The 20,525-nt window shown below is 30.2% G+C and overlaps 2 protein-coding genes across 5 annotated transcripts in view; one reads left to right on the plus strand and one right to left on the minus strand.

Annotated features, from left to right (window-relative positions):
• The first annotated feature begins 19 nt into the window (after window positions 1-19).
• On the plus strand, window positions 20-6,805 carry mRpL13 (mitochondrial ribosomal protein L13). 3 transcript variants are annotated; one of them, XM_067268432.1, is made up of 3 exons: window positions 4,596-5,151; window positions 5,243-5,388; window positions 6,196-6,805. In XM_067268432.1, exons 2-3 carry the CDS (start codon window positions 5,319-5,321, stop codon window positions 6,738-6,740), a joined length of 615 nt encoding a protein of 204 aa, XP_067124533.1. In that variant the 5' UTR covers window positions 4,596-5,151; window positions 5,243-5,318; the 3' UTR covers window positions 6,741-6,805. The 3 variants fall into 3 exon arrangements, with proteins under 3 accessions (XP_067124535.1, XP_067124533.1, XP_067124534.1); XM_067268434.1 differs by lacking the exons at window positions 4,596-5,151; window positions 5,243-5,388 and adding an exon at window positions 20-38; XM_067268433.1 differs by lacking the exon at window positions 4,596-5,151 and having other exon boundaries at window positions 5,200-5,388.
• Window positions 6,806-8,976: 2,171 nt separating this feature from the next.
• Window positions 8,977-20,525, minus strand: part of LOC136973696 (uncharacterized) — a 35,943-nt gene continuing 24,394 nt past the window's right edge. For both annotated transcript variants that reach the window (XM_067268437.1, XM_067268436.1), the window contains exons 5-9: window positions 19,066-19,803; window positions 17,402-17,495; window positions 17,207-17,320; window positions 14,079-14,144; window positions 8,977-9,088 (exon numbers count right to left, since the gene is read on the minus strand). In XM_067268437.1, coding sequence (XP_067124538.1) covers window positions 9,050-9,088; window positions 14,079-14,144; window positions 17,207-17,320; window positions 17,402-17,495; window positions 19,066-19,803 — 1,051 coding nt within the window. In that variant the 3' untranslated portion in view covers window positions 8,977-9,049. The remainder of the gene's footprint in view (window positions 9,089-14,078; window positions 14,145-17,206; window positions 17,321-17,401; window positions 17,496-19,065; window positions 19,804-20,525) is intronic.

A 20,525-nucleotide genomic window follows, 5' to 3' on the forward strand; every position in this document is an offset into this window, starting at 1 on the left:
GCGCTGTTGTTCTGGATGAGAAGGAACTGAGATGAGTGGTAAGATAACGATTGATGAAGTATTAAGAGTATCTTTTGTATTATTATGAAGTAAAAATAGGTGCATATGTTAATGTCTACATTACTTTTAGAGTGGTGTACTTGTATCAAATTAATCATCATTCAAAATATGTTTCAGTCAACGACATAACTATTAGACCTAGGGTAAAAGTTATCGTAGAAACTAGCGCCACCATTACGGACTAAGGCAAAACGTGCATAAGCTGTGGACGTGTTGCGTGCGGCTTATAGTAACTATTTCTGGCTTAATAGTTATTTGTTTATACTCGAGTGTACAAAATTATTACAGGAATGCCACTGAGTTGCTGTGCAGTTAATTGTAGAGCAAAATATAAAAAAGGATTGGTATCACGTTTCAACGGTAAGGCCGAGACTCCACTAGCGTAAAAACGGGCGTAAAACCCCTCGCCGTGAAAGCTTTTAATCACGTGACTATGATATTTATGCCTGAGCAGGTCCAGCTAGTGCTGTAAAAACTTCGCTAGCTGGACCTCCTTTGCAATATGAGCATAAATGCAAATAGGTCACGTAATTAAAAGTTTTTACAGCGAGGGGTTTTTATGCCTGTTTTTTTAGTGGAGTCTCGGCCTAAGTTAGATATAGTAAGTTGCTCTGATGCTATATCGTCAGTTGGTGATCAAATTCTTGTAATTCCTTTTGAAGTTTTTCGAGAGAAGCATTAAACTTCCTTTAGAAGTCCATTGTTTATTTTTTTATTTACGTATTGAAGTACGTAGTGAAGTGACTTGGGACTAGGGTTGCCAGATGTCCCGTATATATGGGACTGTTCCCTTTTTTTAAGAAATGTCCCAGTGTCCTGGCAAATTTTGCCAGGATGCCCACTTGTCCTGTACTTAGCAAAAGAGATGATGAATTAAAATTTCAAAATCATTTTATACTAAACAAGAAATTACTAACACTTTAACCAAGTTCAATATCCTCAATTCTCATATAAAACATTGGAATAAAACTGGGAAATATAACATTGCTTTAAATATTAGCATAGTGAATAGTCTATAATGGCAACAGTCGATTATGTGTTTGTCATTAAGATCAGTGCAAGTGTTTAAATTCAAACGTTAACTTGTGATTTTGTAAAATGCCAATAGCTATCACTTGTTTGTTGGTTTTGCATGATCAACAGAATCAGAATGGGTGGGTAAAATTCAGGACTCAGTGCTGTAAAGTTTTCTTTTACTTGTGTCATGCCAAAAAGAAAGTATTCTTATAGCAATTATTCTAAACAGTGGATTTTATTGCAAGAAGTGACAACTAACATGAAGTCTCGTGTAAATTATGCCTCTGTAAATTTAGCATTGCCAACAGTGGAAAGACAGACATTTTCCAGCATGTTGAAACCCTAAAACAAACTTCAGTAGTGCTAGAACTAACTCTACACTCTTGATGAAACATGTAATCACTTCCAGCTCCATGAAAGATGCTATTAATAAATATAAACAACGAAGGGAAGCTTTATTCTATTTCCATCCACTGATGTTTCCAATCATGGCACCAAAAATTATTTCATGTTGTTGCACAGTATTTTACACCTCATTCTTAGGTGTTCTATATCAATATACAAGTAATTATAATTTGAAAGTGTTTTTATAAAAATTTCTTATGGTTAATTTAGAGTGGCACAGAACCAACAATGTTTACTTTAAATTGAAAGGCTCTTTAAATGATGCCATGGAGCATCATTTAAAGAGCCTTTCAATTTAAGAGCCTGCAAAAAATGAGCAGTATCGGCTATTCTGCTCATTTTTTGCATAATACCATGCATATCACTGCAGATATTTTATCAATAGATGTTGAAGTTATGGCAATGAAAATATTTTCTCACTTTTTGATGTATATTATACAGAATGAACTATTGAAGAAAATTTTTTGAATTTGTGGGAATTCACTAACAGACAGTTCTCTCTCATTTCAAGACATGTTGACTTTTGTTGACTCTGCCCTTGAAAGAGTATCAAAGTTGTTCGATGCTTTGAAATCCTACTTCCTCTCACAAGAAAATGCTCCTGTAATTTTGTTGATTTTTCTTTCTTCTCTCCTATGTGAAGACTATTTGTATTTTGTACACAGCTTTGTTCATGTATTGAATATAGAGAAAATGGAAACAAAAGCATTATTGAAATTTTCTCCATACTCAAAGACAAAGATTATCGATGAACACTATAAAGTGAATTTTTTTTCTATTAGTGTAAAGAACATTTTAAAGTCTCTCGTTTCTCCTGAGATGAGGGAGTGGTTCTTGGCTGAAGCAAGTTATATAAAGTTAGTTATGATTATCTGGTGAATTGGATAAATGAAATATGAACTGTTTATTCTTCTTAATAATCTACTGAGTTGGTAGGAGGTGGAATAAACATGCACTGCTTTGATTGAGAAAAACTTGGGAATTCACAATAATGATCTTTCCAGCCAATACATGAATCTTCTTGAATTTGTGGAAAAATGAGCAGCAAAACACATTGAGAGATGGAGAGCAATGTCTAGCCAGCAGAGGTGGCAAACATATTTTCAGAGTTGTTAATTTTCCAATATATTTTCAGTATCCCTGCACACAATGTGCATGTGGAACGAATATTTTCTATGATGATTGTTAAGTGGATCAAAGAATGAAATTACTTAGACTTTAGTATAGTGGAAAGCTTATTGCAACTTTTAGTAAATAAAAATAAGTCACGTTCTGAATTTTATAATTAGGCCTATGCATTGGAAAGACGTCCTCTTAAAGGACACTAAGAGTTCACTCATATATTAATATCCCAAACTGTTGCATGTGTAATCCAACAAAAGACTGAGCATGATCATGAAAAACTATATAATTTAAATTCCTTTTTTGTCAAAATTTTAAAAATTAGGGATTAACAATGTTTCAAATATGTTTTGTAATTTACTAATTTCAAAATATGAAAATTTGGCCTCTACGTATGATAAGCTTTAAAGACATTATAGATTTTAAAAATAATAGTATATACAAGGGCTAGAAGCATGCAGTTTACTGTTTTGTAATGTTTAAATATGTTCCATGTCATTTAAAATAAATTTATCTCCATGTCTACCAGTGGTGTGCCATCCATGGAAGCTGTGGATGCACTGCTTCCCTTGTATTTTCTAAAATATAAATACATATTGTGCAATTATTTTCATATTTTAACATACTTTGAATTAATTAAAATTATTATTTCATTATAACCACATTATGTATCTTATTACAAATTTCCATACTAGATGTGAAAAAACAATGATAAGATTGCTATTGTATATTTAAATATGAATTTGTATATGCATATTCCCAATGGAAGCACTGTATTGTCGAACATGGGATAGCTTCCACAGCAAAAATATTTGAATTGTGTAAAGCAGCCAGATTACAGGCATTTGTGCGTGCACTTTACAGAGCACCAACCTTATGCAGTTTAGCCTGTGGCTGCTACACACCAAAATATCATATAATGCTTTCAATGATTCTATCCAGGGCCAGCATAGCTTCCCTACTATCAAATGTCACCACATGCCACTGATGTCTATATAATATACACAGGTATATATATATAAATGGTTTGCTGTATATTAGCTAATATGACGATTTTAGTCTCTGTAATCCAAATTCTTGGTAGACAAATCTCACAGCAATTTAAAACTTATTGGCAAATTAAATTTATTTTGTAAAGACTACATCAAATGCATTTCGGGCTGGTGTAATATCTTCCAGTCCCTCTTCAGTGCTAAAACAATAACAAAGAACGTAAAATGTTTAACTAAAACACGACATGGATGTATAGCTACACTATAACTATAAACTTTGGAGAAAAACTTACAATAACCGTTGGTGGTAGTTACAATGATATTTCCATATGTAAGGGTGGTAAACTTTGCACACATTTATAGGAATCCTAAAATTACAATTATCTATATTTATTGTACAAAATAAGATAATTTAATAGGATTCCTATAAATGTGTGCAAAGTTTACCACCCTTACATATGGAAATATCATTGTAACTACCACCAACGGTTATTGTAAGTTTTTCTCCAAAGTTTATAGTTATAGTGTAGCTATACATCCATGTCGTGTTTTAGTTAAACATTTTACGTTCTTTGTTATTGTTTTAGCACTGAAGAGGGACTGGAAGATATTACACCAGCCCGAAATGCATTTGATGTAGTCTTTACAAAATAAATTTAATTTGCCAATAAGTTTTAAATTGCTGTGAGATTTGTCTACCAAGAATTTGGATTACAGAGACTAAAATCGTCATATTAATATACACAGGGTTCTTACACATCTGGAAAGTCATGAAATATCAGGGAATTTGTTAAAAATAGTCAAAAAGTCAGGTAAGTTGCTTCCTTGGCTGCCATGTTGATTTTTTGCTGACATTATGCAGGGCATCTCTATTTGGGACCTAAGAGATTTTTACAGATGATAGGAGACATATTTCATTATCCACTAATGTCGTAATTCAAATTTGACCAAATATTGGAGTTACGAGATTTTAATCGCCAACTAATGATATGGTATCTTTTTTGTACATAAAACGATCACTCGATGGATATTTTGTTGACAGGTTTCCTAAAAACAAGCAATACTTCGGTCTATGGTTGACAGCAATAGACTGTGACAAATGGAATCCAAGCAATAGTAGTGTTCTCTGTAGTCAGCACTTTGAACCTAATTGTTTCTACAGACAGAACGGATATACTTATTTGCGTGAAACATCGGTTCCTACAAAATTTGATTTTTCTCAACCTCTACAGAGACAGCCAGTAGTGCCACAAAGACCACTAAAGCGAACATCTTTGGCTAACATAGATGATGATATCTATGATGATCAAAGTGTGCAGCAGCAGCAGCAGCAAGATGAAGCGCAAATATCTGACCCAACCACATCAGATCATCAATACTGTGTGCCTAGTCCTAAAAAGTCAATGTGGAAAATGACAGACTATAGGGAAAAGTGTACTGCTCTGCAGTGCAAGTTGAGAAATTGTCAACAACAACTTCAAAGAGCTCAGAACAAGATTATCAACTTGGAAAGACTAACAGAACAACTGAAAATGGAAATTGAGATGTACTGAATGTTTTCATATCATAACCAGACAAGATAATTTAAGAAATGATAATTGATTGTTGTATGCCAGCAAAGATATAATTCACTTGCCTTGTTGCAGTGAACAAGTGCTCAGACATCTGTGTGAAGGAAGTTTGAAAAGACAAAACAATCTTCTGCTTCAGTTGCAGGTTGAAATGCTAATTCTGGGAAAGAAACTGCATTTCTCTAACCAACACGATCATCTTTTCAGAAGTGTTGAGCTTGGTAATCAAATCCACTATGTATTGTTGATAAAATTGCTCCAACATTTCTTCACTATTCAATTACATATTATGTACAAACAATAATCAGGCTCATAGTGGTATTTCTCTAAAACAAGTGTACACCAAACTTGTTCATTTTAATAAATTATGTTTATTGATGGGTTACTGCATTTGCAAATATTCATATGAATATTATCTGGTGCAGACACTCCTCATTTACATACAAAACTCCGGGAACAAGTCAAAGATGCCTATATATATTTCTTGTATTTTGTATTCCACATTTGGTGAAATGTTCAGTCGATATGACTAATAATTTTACTATTAAAGATTAGTTTAATATTTTTCAGAGCATTTTGACTATTTCATTTATTATTTATCAGTTCTATAAATTAGTCATGAAAATTGTGTATTTATGCGATGAATAGTCGTCGTATCTGTATTTAAGTATTTCTTGCAGGTACACAGCTTTCTGCCTTAAAGTGTTAGGGTGGACACAGTTCAATTTGCTTCAAAGATGGCGGCCTGGTTTGGAGTCTAGTAGTTATGTTGTTGGTTTGAGTTAAATTTGTGTATTTTATATTTTTTGTTCAAAATTGAATACTTTGAATAGAACATAAAATAATTTACATACTTTTTATCAATTTCTAAAAAAATTCTTGGTTTTAATGTATTTTTCCTTTTTAATTTCTTTTTATGTAAAGATGAAATTTTTCCCCCTCTCTGTAAATTGCAAAATTTTAGATAAAATATAATTTTTTTCTTTTGTACTCATCTGTATATTTATGTATCTGATTTTCTTTTACAGTAAATAAATTATCCCAATATAAGCGAGCACAACAGTGGTCTGTCTTTGCACGTTTATGGTATCTTTATGATGCCAAATGGCAGAATCCTTTTGAATCAGCAGAAAAAATAGCATTTTATTTGGCTGGTAAGCACAAACCCATTTATCATCCATTGAGCGATGTTGGAGATCATGTGGTGGTGATCAACACAAAAGATATAGCAATGCCAGACTTAGAATGGAAATATAGGATGTATTATCATCATACTCGATATGCTGGTGGAGCATCTTGGACATCAGCTTGGGAGCTGCATCAAAAAGATCAAACCAAAGTACTTTGGAAAGCTGTCTATAAAGCATGTGGAAGAAGTCTTCTGAGGCATAATAGGATGGAAAGGTTACATTTATTTCCAGATGATAAAATTCCTGAAAACATTCTAAATAATATTAGTGATCACATACGACAATTAAAAATTGTACCAAAAAAATTAGAAGAGTATTCAGAAGAAGAGTTAAAAAATTTTCCTAAGGTATTCGAATGGCCCGAAGATTTTGTCATAAAGTAGTAATCTCGAATTTTAAGAAATTTGTGTAATGTAGTAAATAAAAATGTTAAATTTCATTTCCAAAATATAGATTTTTTTTATAGTTAAACAATAACAGAAATATCTTTAACAGTTTTCAGTGGCTTGTCTTAGTGATACAATTAATAATATTGCATGCATCAACAATAAAATGACCAAAAAATTCAATTAGTATTTATTGACAATGACAAATTCTACATAAAAGAAACAGGCATATAATGCATGCATTACATATCCAAATTATATTAAATTTAAATTATCGCTTGAATGTTACTAAAGTTACATTGGTCTTATTCGTCGATTCACCAGCAAGAAACATTTGATTGGATACTGAAAAAGTGAATTGTCCAATAGAGAAAGAGCATGTAGTTAAATCTAAAAATCTCAAAAACATCAAACATTCTGTGAAGCATCAAAATTTAATTCTTGCTGTATGGTAAATTTACAAAATAGCGCTTAAAGTATTTCATAATCATGCCATCTGCCAGCTTATAACTATTTTTTTATTTGCATTTTTCTAAATTCTGTCTAAATTTCTAATTAACTGTCAATAATATATAGAGTTAATATTGCTTCCAAAAAATTGTTATAAATTTACAAAATATGTAGAAAGAATTTCAAAGTAATGTGAAGACAGCAGAATTTGAAAAATTCCAGTCTATAGCATTTTCTCTACAAGTCGAGAATTACCGTATTTTACGGACTATAAGACGCACCTTAATTTTTAAACAATTTTTTTAACAAAAATACCTATAAGATACTACGGACTATAAGACGCACCTGAATTTTGGAGGCAATTTTTCGAAGAAAAAAGTGCATCTTATAGTCCGTAAAATACGGTAGTTTTGAAAACTGAAGAAAAGATTTGATTGATAATACCAAATGTTGAAACACAATATCTTGTAAAAACATTTACTAATAGAATGCTTAAAATAAAAATTTTCAAATTGAGTAAATCTTTGCAGCATTATTTCAGTAAACTGCTTTAAGTATACAGATTGTTTGTAAGTTGTTGAATAAATATACTCATTGACAAAAAAGTTATACATCCAAATGATTACTGAAAAAACATCATTTACATTCCTGAGACATATAATCAGATTAAAACTTTGCATACATATGTCAGGTAATGCCATCAGTGTGCCAGTTTTCAACCTACATTTACTAAGATTTTTTATCTATCACATAAATGCTAAATGCCTTTTTTTAATGCCCTGTGTACAAGTATGTATATTGCATCAAAATTTTCTTATACTTATTGACGTATATATTGGATTGTTCGAAAAATAATTTCATTTTTTACCACCACTAGTTATATTTTCACCACCAATTTCATTCAAAATCATATTGTCATTATATATTTTGACAGCTGACATTTCAAGGCTTATTTGTAAAAAAACTTTGTTTGATTCTTTGCAATTTTTTTTGGTGTCCCATCAAATGTGGAAAATTGAAAGCGGCATTTTCGGCATATTTTGCTTTTTTATTATCAAAAAGATAAGAATGCTGTTCAAGCAAGAAAAAATTGTGTGATGTGTTGATAGAGCAACAATGCCAAAACTGGTTTGCAAAATTTCATTCTAGCAATTTCAATGTTGAAGATGCACCAGGTTCTGGAAGTTCAGTTGAAGCTGATAAAGACAAACAAGTATTGATTGAGGCAAACTGCCGAATAACAACACGAGAAATCGCTAAGAAAATTAAATTTGTCAAATTCAACAGTTTATGGTCACTTGAAATGACTTGGTTTCGAAGCTTATGGGTTCCACGTGTTCTTAGATTTGCTTCTCAAACATCAAGAAAATTATCCATTTTTGAAATGAATCAATCATAACTGGTATTGAAAAATGGATTGACATTGTTTATAACAATGTCAATGGATTCATTAGAAAAAACATTAATAGATAAATTATAGAAAATGCTTGCTAATCATTTTTTAAATCATTAGCATGCACAATCTTAAGATACCAAACACTCAGCACTAGTTTCTATAAGGGTGGATCAAATACATAAAGCAATCCATAAAATATAATGGAATGTCTTTGATTAATACTGATAGAGAATTGTCTTTGCAATATCTTTATTTTCCATTAAAAATTTACAAATAGGTATTCAATATTTCACAATTTTAATAACACCGTTATAATCCTTATTTAAAGGATTAAATGAACAATACATCCTCCAATTAAATTAGATGATTGTTTCTTTTATTAAAATAATTAAAATATTTTATAATTGGAGCTTTTAGTTCACAGAATTTATGACACAAAATATATATATTTTTTTGATAATTACAACTTCAACTTCATTTTAATTTCTTGTGGAAGTACCTGAAAGAAAATTTTTAAATATACTTATTTTGAAAAAATAAAATAGCAATTCTTAAAATAAATTAAATACTGTATTTTACCGACTATAAGACGCACCTTAATTTTTAAGCAATTTTTAAAAAAATACCTATAAGATGCACCTAAATTTTGGAGGCAATTTTTCAAAGAAAAAAGTGCGTCTTATAGTCCGTAAAATACAGTATATTTTTTGCAATCTTAAATTGTACCTAAAATGTAAAAGATTTCTAAATTATTATAAATCAACTGAATTTATTATGTAAAAATAAAGTGTATACTGTATCTATATATATAATCAAGACGAGCTGATGATGATAATCAGCGCAGATCCCAAACGGTTAGGAGTTGAAAGTTGAAATTTGGTACACAGTTAGGGTACGTCACGAGAATGCACATTAAGAAGGAATTTTTCAAAATTCCTCCCCACGGGGGAGAGGGACAGGATTAAGTCTTAACACTTCCATCAACGATGGAAGTGTTAAGAGAAAGCAACATGCAAGACGCAGATGCAGTTTTTTTGTTTTTGCAGGAAGTCGAACATATTTTTAGACCTATCTAAAAATTCTGTAATTAGTCTGGAAACAGGGAAACCCAATTCTTGCATTCTGTGAAAAGGTTGACTATAATGTAATAATCTTAATCTTCGCTATCGTTACTTTTGCCCGATCAACACCGGGCCTATCTGCTAGTATTCAACAAAATTAACTTTAGCTCTCTACTACTTATGACCAGAACACAAAGACATATTTATTACACAAAGTCAGAGGACTGAGCCAGTTCAAATGTTTCAATGAGCTGGATTTAGCATTGTAATTTCTCTGCACAAAGACCATGTGTACATTCTTCTTTCAACCTATGTATTCATATTCCATGCTAAAATAATTGTTCGTGTTCCAATCCTTAGCATAACAACTGATTTGCTAATAATTTTTATACTTTATTGAAAGTTGTTAGAATTTTAAGATATTTACTAAATTTTTCTGTAACTAGATAAATTAAACTAAATAAATTTACATTCTAAACTACTGTTTTGTTTTGTGTAATCTTGAGCTCATTGAACTATTAAATGTTTAAAACAAAATGATGATAACAAGATTTGATATTAAAACAACTTTGAATATTTTGCATACTGTACTATTATTTAATATCTGTCTTTTGTTCTATCGTATAATATATAAATTAGATTATATATACATATATTTCAGATTCATTTATTTTCTAATATTCTCATCATTACCAAAGTGACATACATAGACACATTGTTGCAGCTTACTTCTGTTGTTGACTGGAACCTATGACACATCAATTTCGCCTTCATTTTTAGGATCAAGTAAGTCTACAGGAATAAGATCAGGGGAGGAAGTTGGAAAAGAACATTAAGCTCTTCTTGGTTAGATATTAACCAACAATGACCAAAGTAAAGTAATATGTCAATGAAAAGTCTTCTGTTCCTACCACAAATCAGTCCACTTTCATTGTACATCATCACAGACAACTAAGAATTTGACATCCACTCCTAATAATGAATTTGATGTTTGCTCACTAATCCATATTATGTCATTTATCTTCCAACTTTCTCTGACACTTCAAAGAAAGTTCCATTTTTATCATGCTATGCCTGTCAGAGACAGGAGATACAAATAATGAATGATGTATAAAAGCAAGGACTTATAAAAAACTGACATCCTGTATCTCACAACTGCAGTAACACAAAATTCAAAAGTTCAGTTCGTTCTTAATTCTACTTTGTATTCATACAGGCATTTCTTCTGGTAACATGGTGTATGTGTTTCTAAAAATCACTGCATTGTAGAATTTCACACAATAAAAACAACAAGAAAAATGAGAGAAACAGAATTGTGTGCAAAACATTAAATCTGTAGTCTTTCAAATGTTTTATTATTTTAGGATTTTCCTCATTACTTAAAGATTTCCTTTTTTATTCCCTGCTTAGATCCTTGTAACCAGGATGCTTAATCATATATGGATATTGTATTAAATATTTTCCTTGATGGACCTATACAAACCAATTAGAACAGTGTAATATGAACTCATAGATATGTGAATAAGTTGAGGTAAGGCAGATATGGATGTTTTGTGGATTATTCTGCAGGTCACTATGATCAGTTGGATGGCATTTTTCACTTTCATCTGATATTATTCAACAGGGCAAAGCATCTCATGCAAAATCACATATGAATAAACACAATTTTATTGCTGTTTTGTTTCCTGTCTAGTTAGACGTGAAGAAAAACAGCAATAAGCACCAACAATTTTCTTTGTTTGCTGCTGGGTCCCTTTATCATAACAGTAAACATAAGTTTGCATTTTGGTAATTTTACTTCCATATTTATCAAATGTGTATAAACAAATTTACTTATTAGAAACTTATGTTATAACAGAGGTAATTATACATTAATAATAGAAGATTGGACCATTTTTTTTATTTTAGATATTTATTAAAAATAAATATACAGTTTAATGCAATAACTGATCATAATTGCACATAATTTATTGAAAATACAGTGGAACCTCGCATAACAAGCAAAACAATTTGTGAAAATTTGCCTCGCTTAACAAGCGATATTTCGCATAACAAGTGATGAGGAGAGGGGAAGTCCCAAATTGTGTGCATGTGGCATGCTCCATCAGTCTGTGTTTAGCACTCATTCTGCTAGCATCTTAGTATTGCTTGTGATCGCATATTTTTCCAAACTTTTGTGTTCACACATATTACTTATAAACATCAACAACCATAGTCCGTTATATAATAAACACGCCAAACGATATGCCAAATTCTTGGGTCATTAAATTTAATGACAGATTCCAAATTAAATTTTAGAAATGTCTGAATTAAAAATTAACTATTTATAATTATTAAATTTAACACAAGATGGAAACATAACTGCCTACCTCTCAAATTAATTAATTTCAAATATTTAATTATAGCCTTTACATAACCCAAGAATTTGGCATATCATTTGGAGTGTTTATCAAACATATTAGCAGTGATTTGGTTTTCTGTTTCTGCAAATCGAATTCTCATTCTAGGATGGTTCATTCCGCGCTAGAAGAAAAGATGATGATTCACGCTCCTTAACAGTATATATTGTACAATTTTTTTTTTTGAATAAATGTTATACATAAAACATTTGAGCATTATTTCAGTGTGGAACGCATTATCGTATTTTACATTAATTTCTATGGGAAAAATTGTTTCGCGTTACGAGTAAGACTCTGGAACGAATTATGCTCATTAAGTGAAGTTCCACTGTACTATCTTATATTGTATAATCATTTCAAAGAAAATATACTTGATATCTTTCACTCATTTGCCTTGAAATCACAAAAAACCAATTATTAAGAATGAATAATTATTTATGTATGACAGCATACATTATCAACAAAAATATTATTGAAATACTACATGTCACTCATTCAATCCTTTTTGCTGATGAATGAAAAGTGATATATTCAATGAAGTAGGTTAGATAAAGTGAATTTATATAAAAAACCTAAACTGTGAGTTTGATTTATTTAGATGAATTTGATATCAAATGCATTGTACTAAAATTAACATATTGTATAAATTTATACACACTTCTTTTTTTACACATTTATATATTTTAAAAAATTTTATTTTATAATTATATAAGGGGCAGTCAAATGAAAATGAGACAGATAATAAACAGTTTACTTACTTTTTTCTCATTTCAAAAGTAATTGCCATAACTGTTAATACATTTATCACACTGTGAGACAAGATGGTCACAATGCCTTCATGGAGAAATGTTTGCAGTTGCCTACAGAACCATGATTGTACCCAGGCGGGCACCTCTTCGTCCAAAGCAAACTGATGGCCACGAATGTCTTTCTTCAGGGCTCCAAAAATATGGAAATCGCATGAGAAGAGATTGGGACTGTGTGGAGGATGTGTAAGGGCTTCCCAGCAAAATTTTTGCAGCGTAGTCGAAACAACCTTGGGAACATGTGGGAGGACATTCTCCTGCAACAGAATGATGCCGTCTGTCAACATTCCTGGGCATTTGACTTGATGGTGCACTTCAAGTTTTGCTGGGAAGCCCTTACACATCCTCTATATAGTCCTGATCTCTCTCCCATGCGATTTCCATATTTTTGGAGTCCTGAAGAAAGGCATTCGTGGCCATCGATTTGCTTTGGACGAAGAGGTGCACTCCTGGGAACAATCATTGTAGGCAACTGCAAACATTTTTCCATGAAGGCATTGACCATCTTGTCTCACAGTGGGATAAATGTATTAACAGTTACGGCAATTACTTTTGAAATAAACAGTTTACTTACTTTTTTCCCATCTGTCTCATTTTCATTTGACTGTCCATTATATACAGGTATACCTCACCTTACGTCGGTAATTGGTTCCAGGAGAGGCAATGTAAGTAAAATTTACTTGTGTAGTTACGACGTAAGTCGAAACTACGGTGGAAAACGCCAATAATGAGCACTTAAAGACCGCTAAATAAGACGACAACACAGAAAAACAGATGTTTTCATGTTTCGTTCTCTAGGATTTATGATGATTATATTAACATTTACTGTAAATGTACATATTTTAATATGATTTTATCTGCTTTTAACGCTTTTCTAGTGATATTACAACTTCAATATTTGTGGCGGATGGATGTAAAGTCGAATAAAATGACTTAAACTTGATTTTTATTTTTCCATATACTTTTTTGACAAACGACGTAACTCGAGGTATACCTGTATTATGTGTAGAAATAAATTACTACAGAATAAACTTTTTATTTATTCAATATTTATTTTCCAATGGACAAAAACTATTCCATTATATAAAAAAGTTTCTTATAAATGAAATTTATAATTTTTTCTAATTTCAAATTTTATTTTAATTCATGTTTATCATTTTAAGTTATAACTATTTCTATAGAAAACATCAATGATATTTTAAATATACTTTAAAATACTATACCTCTTCAACATGGTTCTCTGCTAATAATTTCATTTGAACACTAGTCCGACCTTTACCAATAACATCCTGAAAATATTTTGATCATCAGTTTTAAATAGAAATAATTTATTTAAGAAATTCTAAAAATATTATTTCATACAATTATAAAATGTTTATTTGATTATTTTTAATTCTCACTGTTTAACTTATGTCATTATTAAATTACTGATAAGTCAATGAAATATAATTTGCTTATTCATATTATAAAGATTTTTGCTTTGACCAAATAAAATATACCAGCACTAAACTAATTAAAAGAGTTAAATGTTTATTGGATGGTTTAATTAGTTTAATGCAGGCATATTTTTTTTGCAATGTTCTAGGGATTTGATGATGGGATGGAGGGATCCTGAAAAATATTTAATTAACCTTTTGTCAAGCATGCAAGAATTTTTTCCACAAGCAAATGTCTGTTGTACTTTTTACAACATTCTGAATTTTCTTATTTTATTTTGCTAATTTGATATGTTAATAAGAATTTACATTTGCTTTTATTTTTCTATACTGTTCTTCAATTAAGCTATCTATTCTATGAATTAAGCATCTATTTTACAAACACATATCACACAAAATTTGTTTGATTGCATGTTATTTGCAGATAAACCTTTTACATTTCTCACACCTTGTGGATACAGAAGAATTTTTCTTACATCCACACTGGAAACATGTACCAAGTCTTCCATTCAGCATTTCTCAAGACAATATTTTTGAAGAAAGACTATGATATCACCTGGAGGGATGAAAGTTCTGATCTTGAAATAAGATGCTCTTTTATTAGTTGTATAGACAAATTTTTCAGAAAGATTCCTTTTCTTACTTGATCCTGTCCAGGCTTGTTCATCACAAAAATTATTCTTGCATTTATTCCTACAATATTCATAATTACAAAAAACAGTTCACTGCATTTTGTGTTTTTACAGTCCCTTTCTTTTCCAAATTTACTGGAAACATTGTTGATGTCTTTATTAGTGCAATCTACATCTCATCTATTATATTCATATTCAAAACTGAAAAAATCTTCAGCTTTTGATGAAATGTTTCTGGCTCCATCCCTTTTGCCCAGGAAATATCTTTACAATATTCTTTTGTCTAGTTTTGGTCATTTTCAAATTTGTCTTTTTATTCCACTTTTGTCTGTCTCTACATAAATAATATTGGTAATCATTGTATTCATATCATCTTTACCTTCTCTGCTATCTGATGAACTTGTCTCAGTGTCACTTTCATGATTACACAATTCAACTTTTACATCACTTCCATCATTTGAACATTCCATCATCAAAGATATCCATTTCCTCATCATCTTCATCAGATATTGCTTGCTTTAAAACTTCTGGTATTTCTTCTTCTCAAAATTGTCTAGACATTGCTTATAATGTACAGTACTATACATAAAGACCACACAAAAACCATGAAAAGTAGAACTAACTAGTAAAGAAAAACTGCACGTGAGTGCACACACATTGTAAAAAGTACAACTGTCACCTAGCTTTCATAATTGTGCAATAGTAACAGAATTACGAGAGGATGGTAAACATAACTTCACATGTACTTAAGTATTGATTAAAGAATACTTAAAAGATGAAGCATGAACCAACCTCTAAAAAGATGATAACGAAAAGGTAAGTGTTGTACTTTTTACAACAGCACAAGTGCTGAAAGGTTAAATGAAATTTTGACTCTTTTAAATATTTTTATTACAAGATAAAAAAAAATGATCCTATGTTGTTTGGACTTATTTCCTGCTTTCTCTTCTTCTCTATGAGAAGCTCTCAACAGCACCAAATGCAATTTTGAATAATCGAAACTATCTTAAAGACCTACCATTTCTTGTGAAATCAAAATAATATTTAGGACAGTTGTCGCTGCCAGCTAGTGTTGCTAATTCTTCTCAAGATAAACTGGTTATCACAAATTGCTGTCAGCAGTATATATTACAGAAGTATTTTACTCACTAAATAGATGCTTCTGTATAGCAACTTGTTTCATAAATCTTGACTGGGCTGTAAAAATGCACAGTAGCAAGGACCAGTCAATTTACTTAGTGAAGGGAACAGAACAGTTTGTTGAATATATAATAAAGTCACTGTGCATCACCAAAAAAGAGGCTCTTGAACTTTATAAAACTTCCACAGTCCCAACCAAATATTGCAATTGCCTGGACAAAATATACAAAATGATCTGTATAATATATCTGCATTTTTCTTAAAGGATGCATTTTTTTAAAAATATATATACAGTCGACTCCGCATAAGTCAACACCCAGATAACTCATTACCGGAGGTTAATTAGTCAATTTTCTGTGGTCCTGGTCGACTTACATAGGCAATAATGTTATTAATGTTAAAAAACTCTGTTTACTCAACATCGTTTAATTCGTCACCACTGGATAAATCAACATACTTTTTCTGTTTCACACTTTTTTGACGTCTGATAAGTTGACTCCCCTCCTGAAAAAATGAGTTCACACTGTACAATAAGCTGTGTAGTGTAAACTCATTTTTCGGGGGGGGGGGAGTCGACTTATCAGAATTCTAAAAAGTGTGAAACAGAAAAAGTATGTTGATTTATCCAGTGGTGACAAGTTAAACGATGTCGAGTAAACCGAGTTTTTTAAGGTTAATAACATTAATGCCTATGTAAGTCAGCCGGGACCACAAAAAATTTACTACGTAACCGACGAGTGACGAGTTATCCGGGTGTCGACTTATGCGGAGTCGACTATATAAGTCAATAGAATATTTAAAAATGATTTTGATCCATTACAGTACAATCACAAATTGTCTTGTACATATTAGGTTGACAGTGTCTGGTGACTATATTATAATGAATCTCCACATTAATTGAATCCTCTTGCACTATAATGAATCATGTACTGAATGAAGTCACATTAAGTAAGATATTCTTGTATTTTATATCAAAAAACTGAAGAAATGAAATTTGTACTAAACATGTAATTTCCCAAATCTTTTCACAATGTTAAATTTATTAAATGGCAATTACCAATATATTAATTTAAAATACTTTACATTTTAAAAATGTTAAATTAATTATTTTTAATTATTTACTTTTTAAACGAAATTTCATACCTTTAAGTGAACTTTACAAAGAGCAAACAAATTTCTTCCATATATTTTAAACATAGGATGATCTAAAGTAATGTCATATTTTTCCAAAGCATTTACAACTGCTTCTCGTAATTTCTAGATAAATAATTTTAATCTTAGTAAAAAGTTACTTGTAAATAAAAAAGGATTTTATCATACAGTAATAAGATAACTTACTTTTTTGTGTCTTTCAGATAATTCATCAAAAGACAATTCTGATTCTCTATCTTTTAGCAAGTCCTCTGAATTTTCAGAATTAAAACTTGAAGATCTAAAAAAAATAATAATAATAATAATAATAATGATAAAATGTTGAAATCTAAAATTATGCAATTAAAAATTGTACTTAAACCAATGTCTTAAATCTTAATGAACTATTCAGTAATTAATCTGATAGAATAATTTTAATGAAATTTAAATAAATTTTTTTGACATTTCAAATAAAAATAGAATTTTTGGCAAATTTTTATCAAAGCTATTTATTTTTAATATTGTGCCATCACCAGAGGAATTTTGAAATGTTTACATATTGAGGCAGACAAGTAGCCTTAAATAAAAGGTCAACTCCACGGTGGAACTGTTATTTTCCTCATGTGCTTGTAAAAGGACAAGTGAGAAGACACTTTTTGCATTGTCTATTTAAGAATTTTCTTAAATTTTGTAAATTTTTATAAATTTTTATCAGAATTTTGTATAATAATTTTTTATTAATTGATTTTGTTTAATGTAAATTTCAGTAATAAAACCATATTAAATGGTTGCTCAAGGTTCAGCACTCTGCATTTCATTTTTTTATGAATAGAAAGAAATAGCATATCCTTCAAGTTTTCTTCCAAAGTGTAGAACCTAAGTATAATTTTCCAACAGAATGGTGCAAGTTGCCAAAGTGCCAAAAAATCCAGGAAGTATGGAATTATTCAAGAAATTATGCACTTATTATAATGTGTAAATATGTATTAATACAGGCAAAAGATGACATAACCAGGTACAAATTACCGTTATCCAAGGTATTTTGTCAATACTAGAGGTGTTCATAGTTATTTTTGTCACTTAAGCTTTAAGTATTTATTTTTTTTAAATGTACACAAATATTTTTATTGTATTATTTATGTTAATGAATGTCATAATTTAAAAAACAGCAATTTTTGTGAACAAATCCATTGCCTATTTTTCTTTTACCAAGTTCAACATATAACACAGTTTAAAATCAAGAGATGTCCCAAGTAGTTTTTGTTTAATTTATAATATCAAACAATTTTATATAACTGGAATTCTGTTGTAAAGAACCAAATTGGTGAAAAATTTTATTCTATTGTATAAAATACTATTGTATAAATGCAAGAAAAACTAATTATGAAGGAAGAATAAAATCTATACATTTAAATAACCAAAACAATAATAAAAGAAGAAAAAAAATTATGATTTATTTCTTTCATAAGCTGAACGTTTTATAAAAGCTATCAACACAGATTTATTTTTAAATTATATCATCTCAATCTCATTTGTCTTCATTGTCTCTAAAGCATTTTTTTTTGTGCTCAAAAAATTTCAAGTAATTTATTACTTTTGCTTATAAAATTTAATTTTCAGGATAAAGCTGTAAGCTTTATATAAAAAATGACTTTAGATTTTGGCATTTCCTTCTTAAGAAAAATTTACTACTTAGTCAAGAGAACATCCTTTCTTTTGGTAAATATGAAATTTAGTAACAAAATTTTTTAGACAGTAATTATTAATACAGTTTAGTATTGCTATTAGTGGCTTAATAATTGGATTAATCCTGACAACAGTGTTTGATCACATAAACACTATGTCATTAATATAGCATAAATACTACATACCTTTTTTCTTCATGATATTTGAAATTTTTCTGGCTTGATTCATTACAAATAGAATTTGTATAATCATTTGTATTTGTTATTTTTATCCTATGTATATCTTTTCTTAGTGGAAGCTTCTTTTTAATCTCTTCATTTGAAGAAATGCATTTATTTGCATCTAAACTCAAGATAGGTTTAATAATGGCAGACGGACGATTCTTTTTAATACTCCAGCCTAAAGGCTTATTCTGATTTAATGTTGTAACAGAATTATTTCCAGAATTTGATTTTCCTTTATGTCCATTAGTTATAGAATGATTGACAAATAACTGTTTTCGACAACCTTTTGGCACTTCAGCAAAGTTTATATTTGTTGAATCACAAGCTAGATTTTCAAATTTTAATGTGAAATCAGTTTTAAAACAAGCTTTTACAGTCTTTTTTCTATCTTGTTTCCTAGAAATAACTGAAATTTGTCTAATTTCTGTTGTTGGCATTAAATCACTACGAACATTTTTAAACTTTTTAGTTTGCTGGTTATTTTGATTTAACATTTTGTGTCTTTCTGGACTTGTAAATAACAATTCGCAAATGTCTCTCTTTTTCTGTCTGTTACGAACCATGTTGTTAGACTTTTCTATCCTCTTTTGAGATTCAGCTGGTGTTAGTCTTGTTTCACAAAATGATGAAATAGTATCAAATTTCACAAGATTAATAATACTTGCTTCCAATTCTTCACAGGATGAGTTAATATTATAGCTATTAAAAGTTAAAAATATGTATATTTAATAAAATAAATAATAAGAATAAAATTTTTAAATTTTCAATTATATTATGTATAATTATAGTAAAAATTTCATCTCTCAAAAACTTATTTAACAAATTTTTGGATTACAAATTTGAAAAATTAATATACATAACTAATAAATATCAATTTCTGAAATTTCATTACAAATTCATTACATCATGTAATGAATTTTATAACATACTAGCTGACCCGGCCACGCGTTGTTGTGGCTCAAAATGTATCTATTATAAATGTGTAACACTTCCCCCGTGGGGGGAATATCGAAAAATCCCTTTTTAGTGTATATTCTGTTGACGTCACCTATTAAAACGCAATTAAAAACGCAAAAAAACCGCATGTAAAATAGTATAAATAGAAGCCGAGTTCTTCACAGTAAGCCTTAATCCTGTCCCTTTCCCCGCTGGGGAATATCGAAAAATCCCTTTTTAGTGTATATTCTGTTGACGTCACCTATTAAAACGCAATTAAAAACGCAAAAAACCGCATGTAAAATAGTATAAATAGAAGCCGAGTTCTTCATGGTAAGCCTTAATCCCGTCCATCTCCCCCCCCGTAGGGAGAATTTCGACATGTATATTATATAAAACCACGTGCATATTCGAATGCAACGTTGTGTCAAAATTTCAAAGGAATCGGTAGGAACAAACAAACGTTGTATTTTATTTATATAGAT

The sequence above is a fragment of the Centruroides vittatus genome, unplaced genomic scaffold, assembly GCF_030686945.1.
Source record: "Centruroides vittatus isolate TY-2023 unplaced genomic scaffold, ASM3068694v2 contig_3271, whole genome shotgun sequence".
NCBI classification, from domain to species: Eukaryota; Metazoa; Arthropoda; class Arachnida; order Scorpiones; family Buthidae; genus Centruroides; species Centruroides vittatus.

Excerpts from the sequence above, each read along its gene's own strand:
- mRpL13 (XM_067268432.1), top strand. The coding sequence starts at position 5,319 with ATGCTAATTCTGGGAAAGAAACTGCATTTCTCTAACCAACACGATCAT. Across the intron at positions 5,389-6,195 it reads TTTCAGAAGTGTTGAGCTTG|TAAATAAATTATCCCAATAT; the intron begins GTAATCAAATCC and ends TTTCTTTTACAG.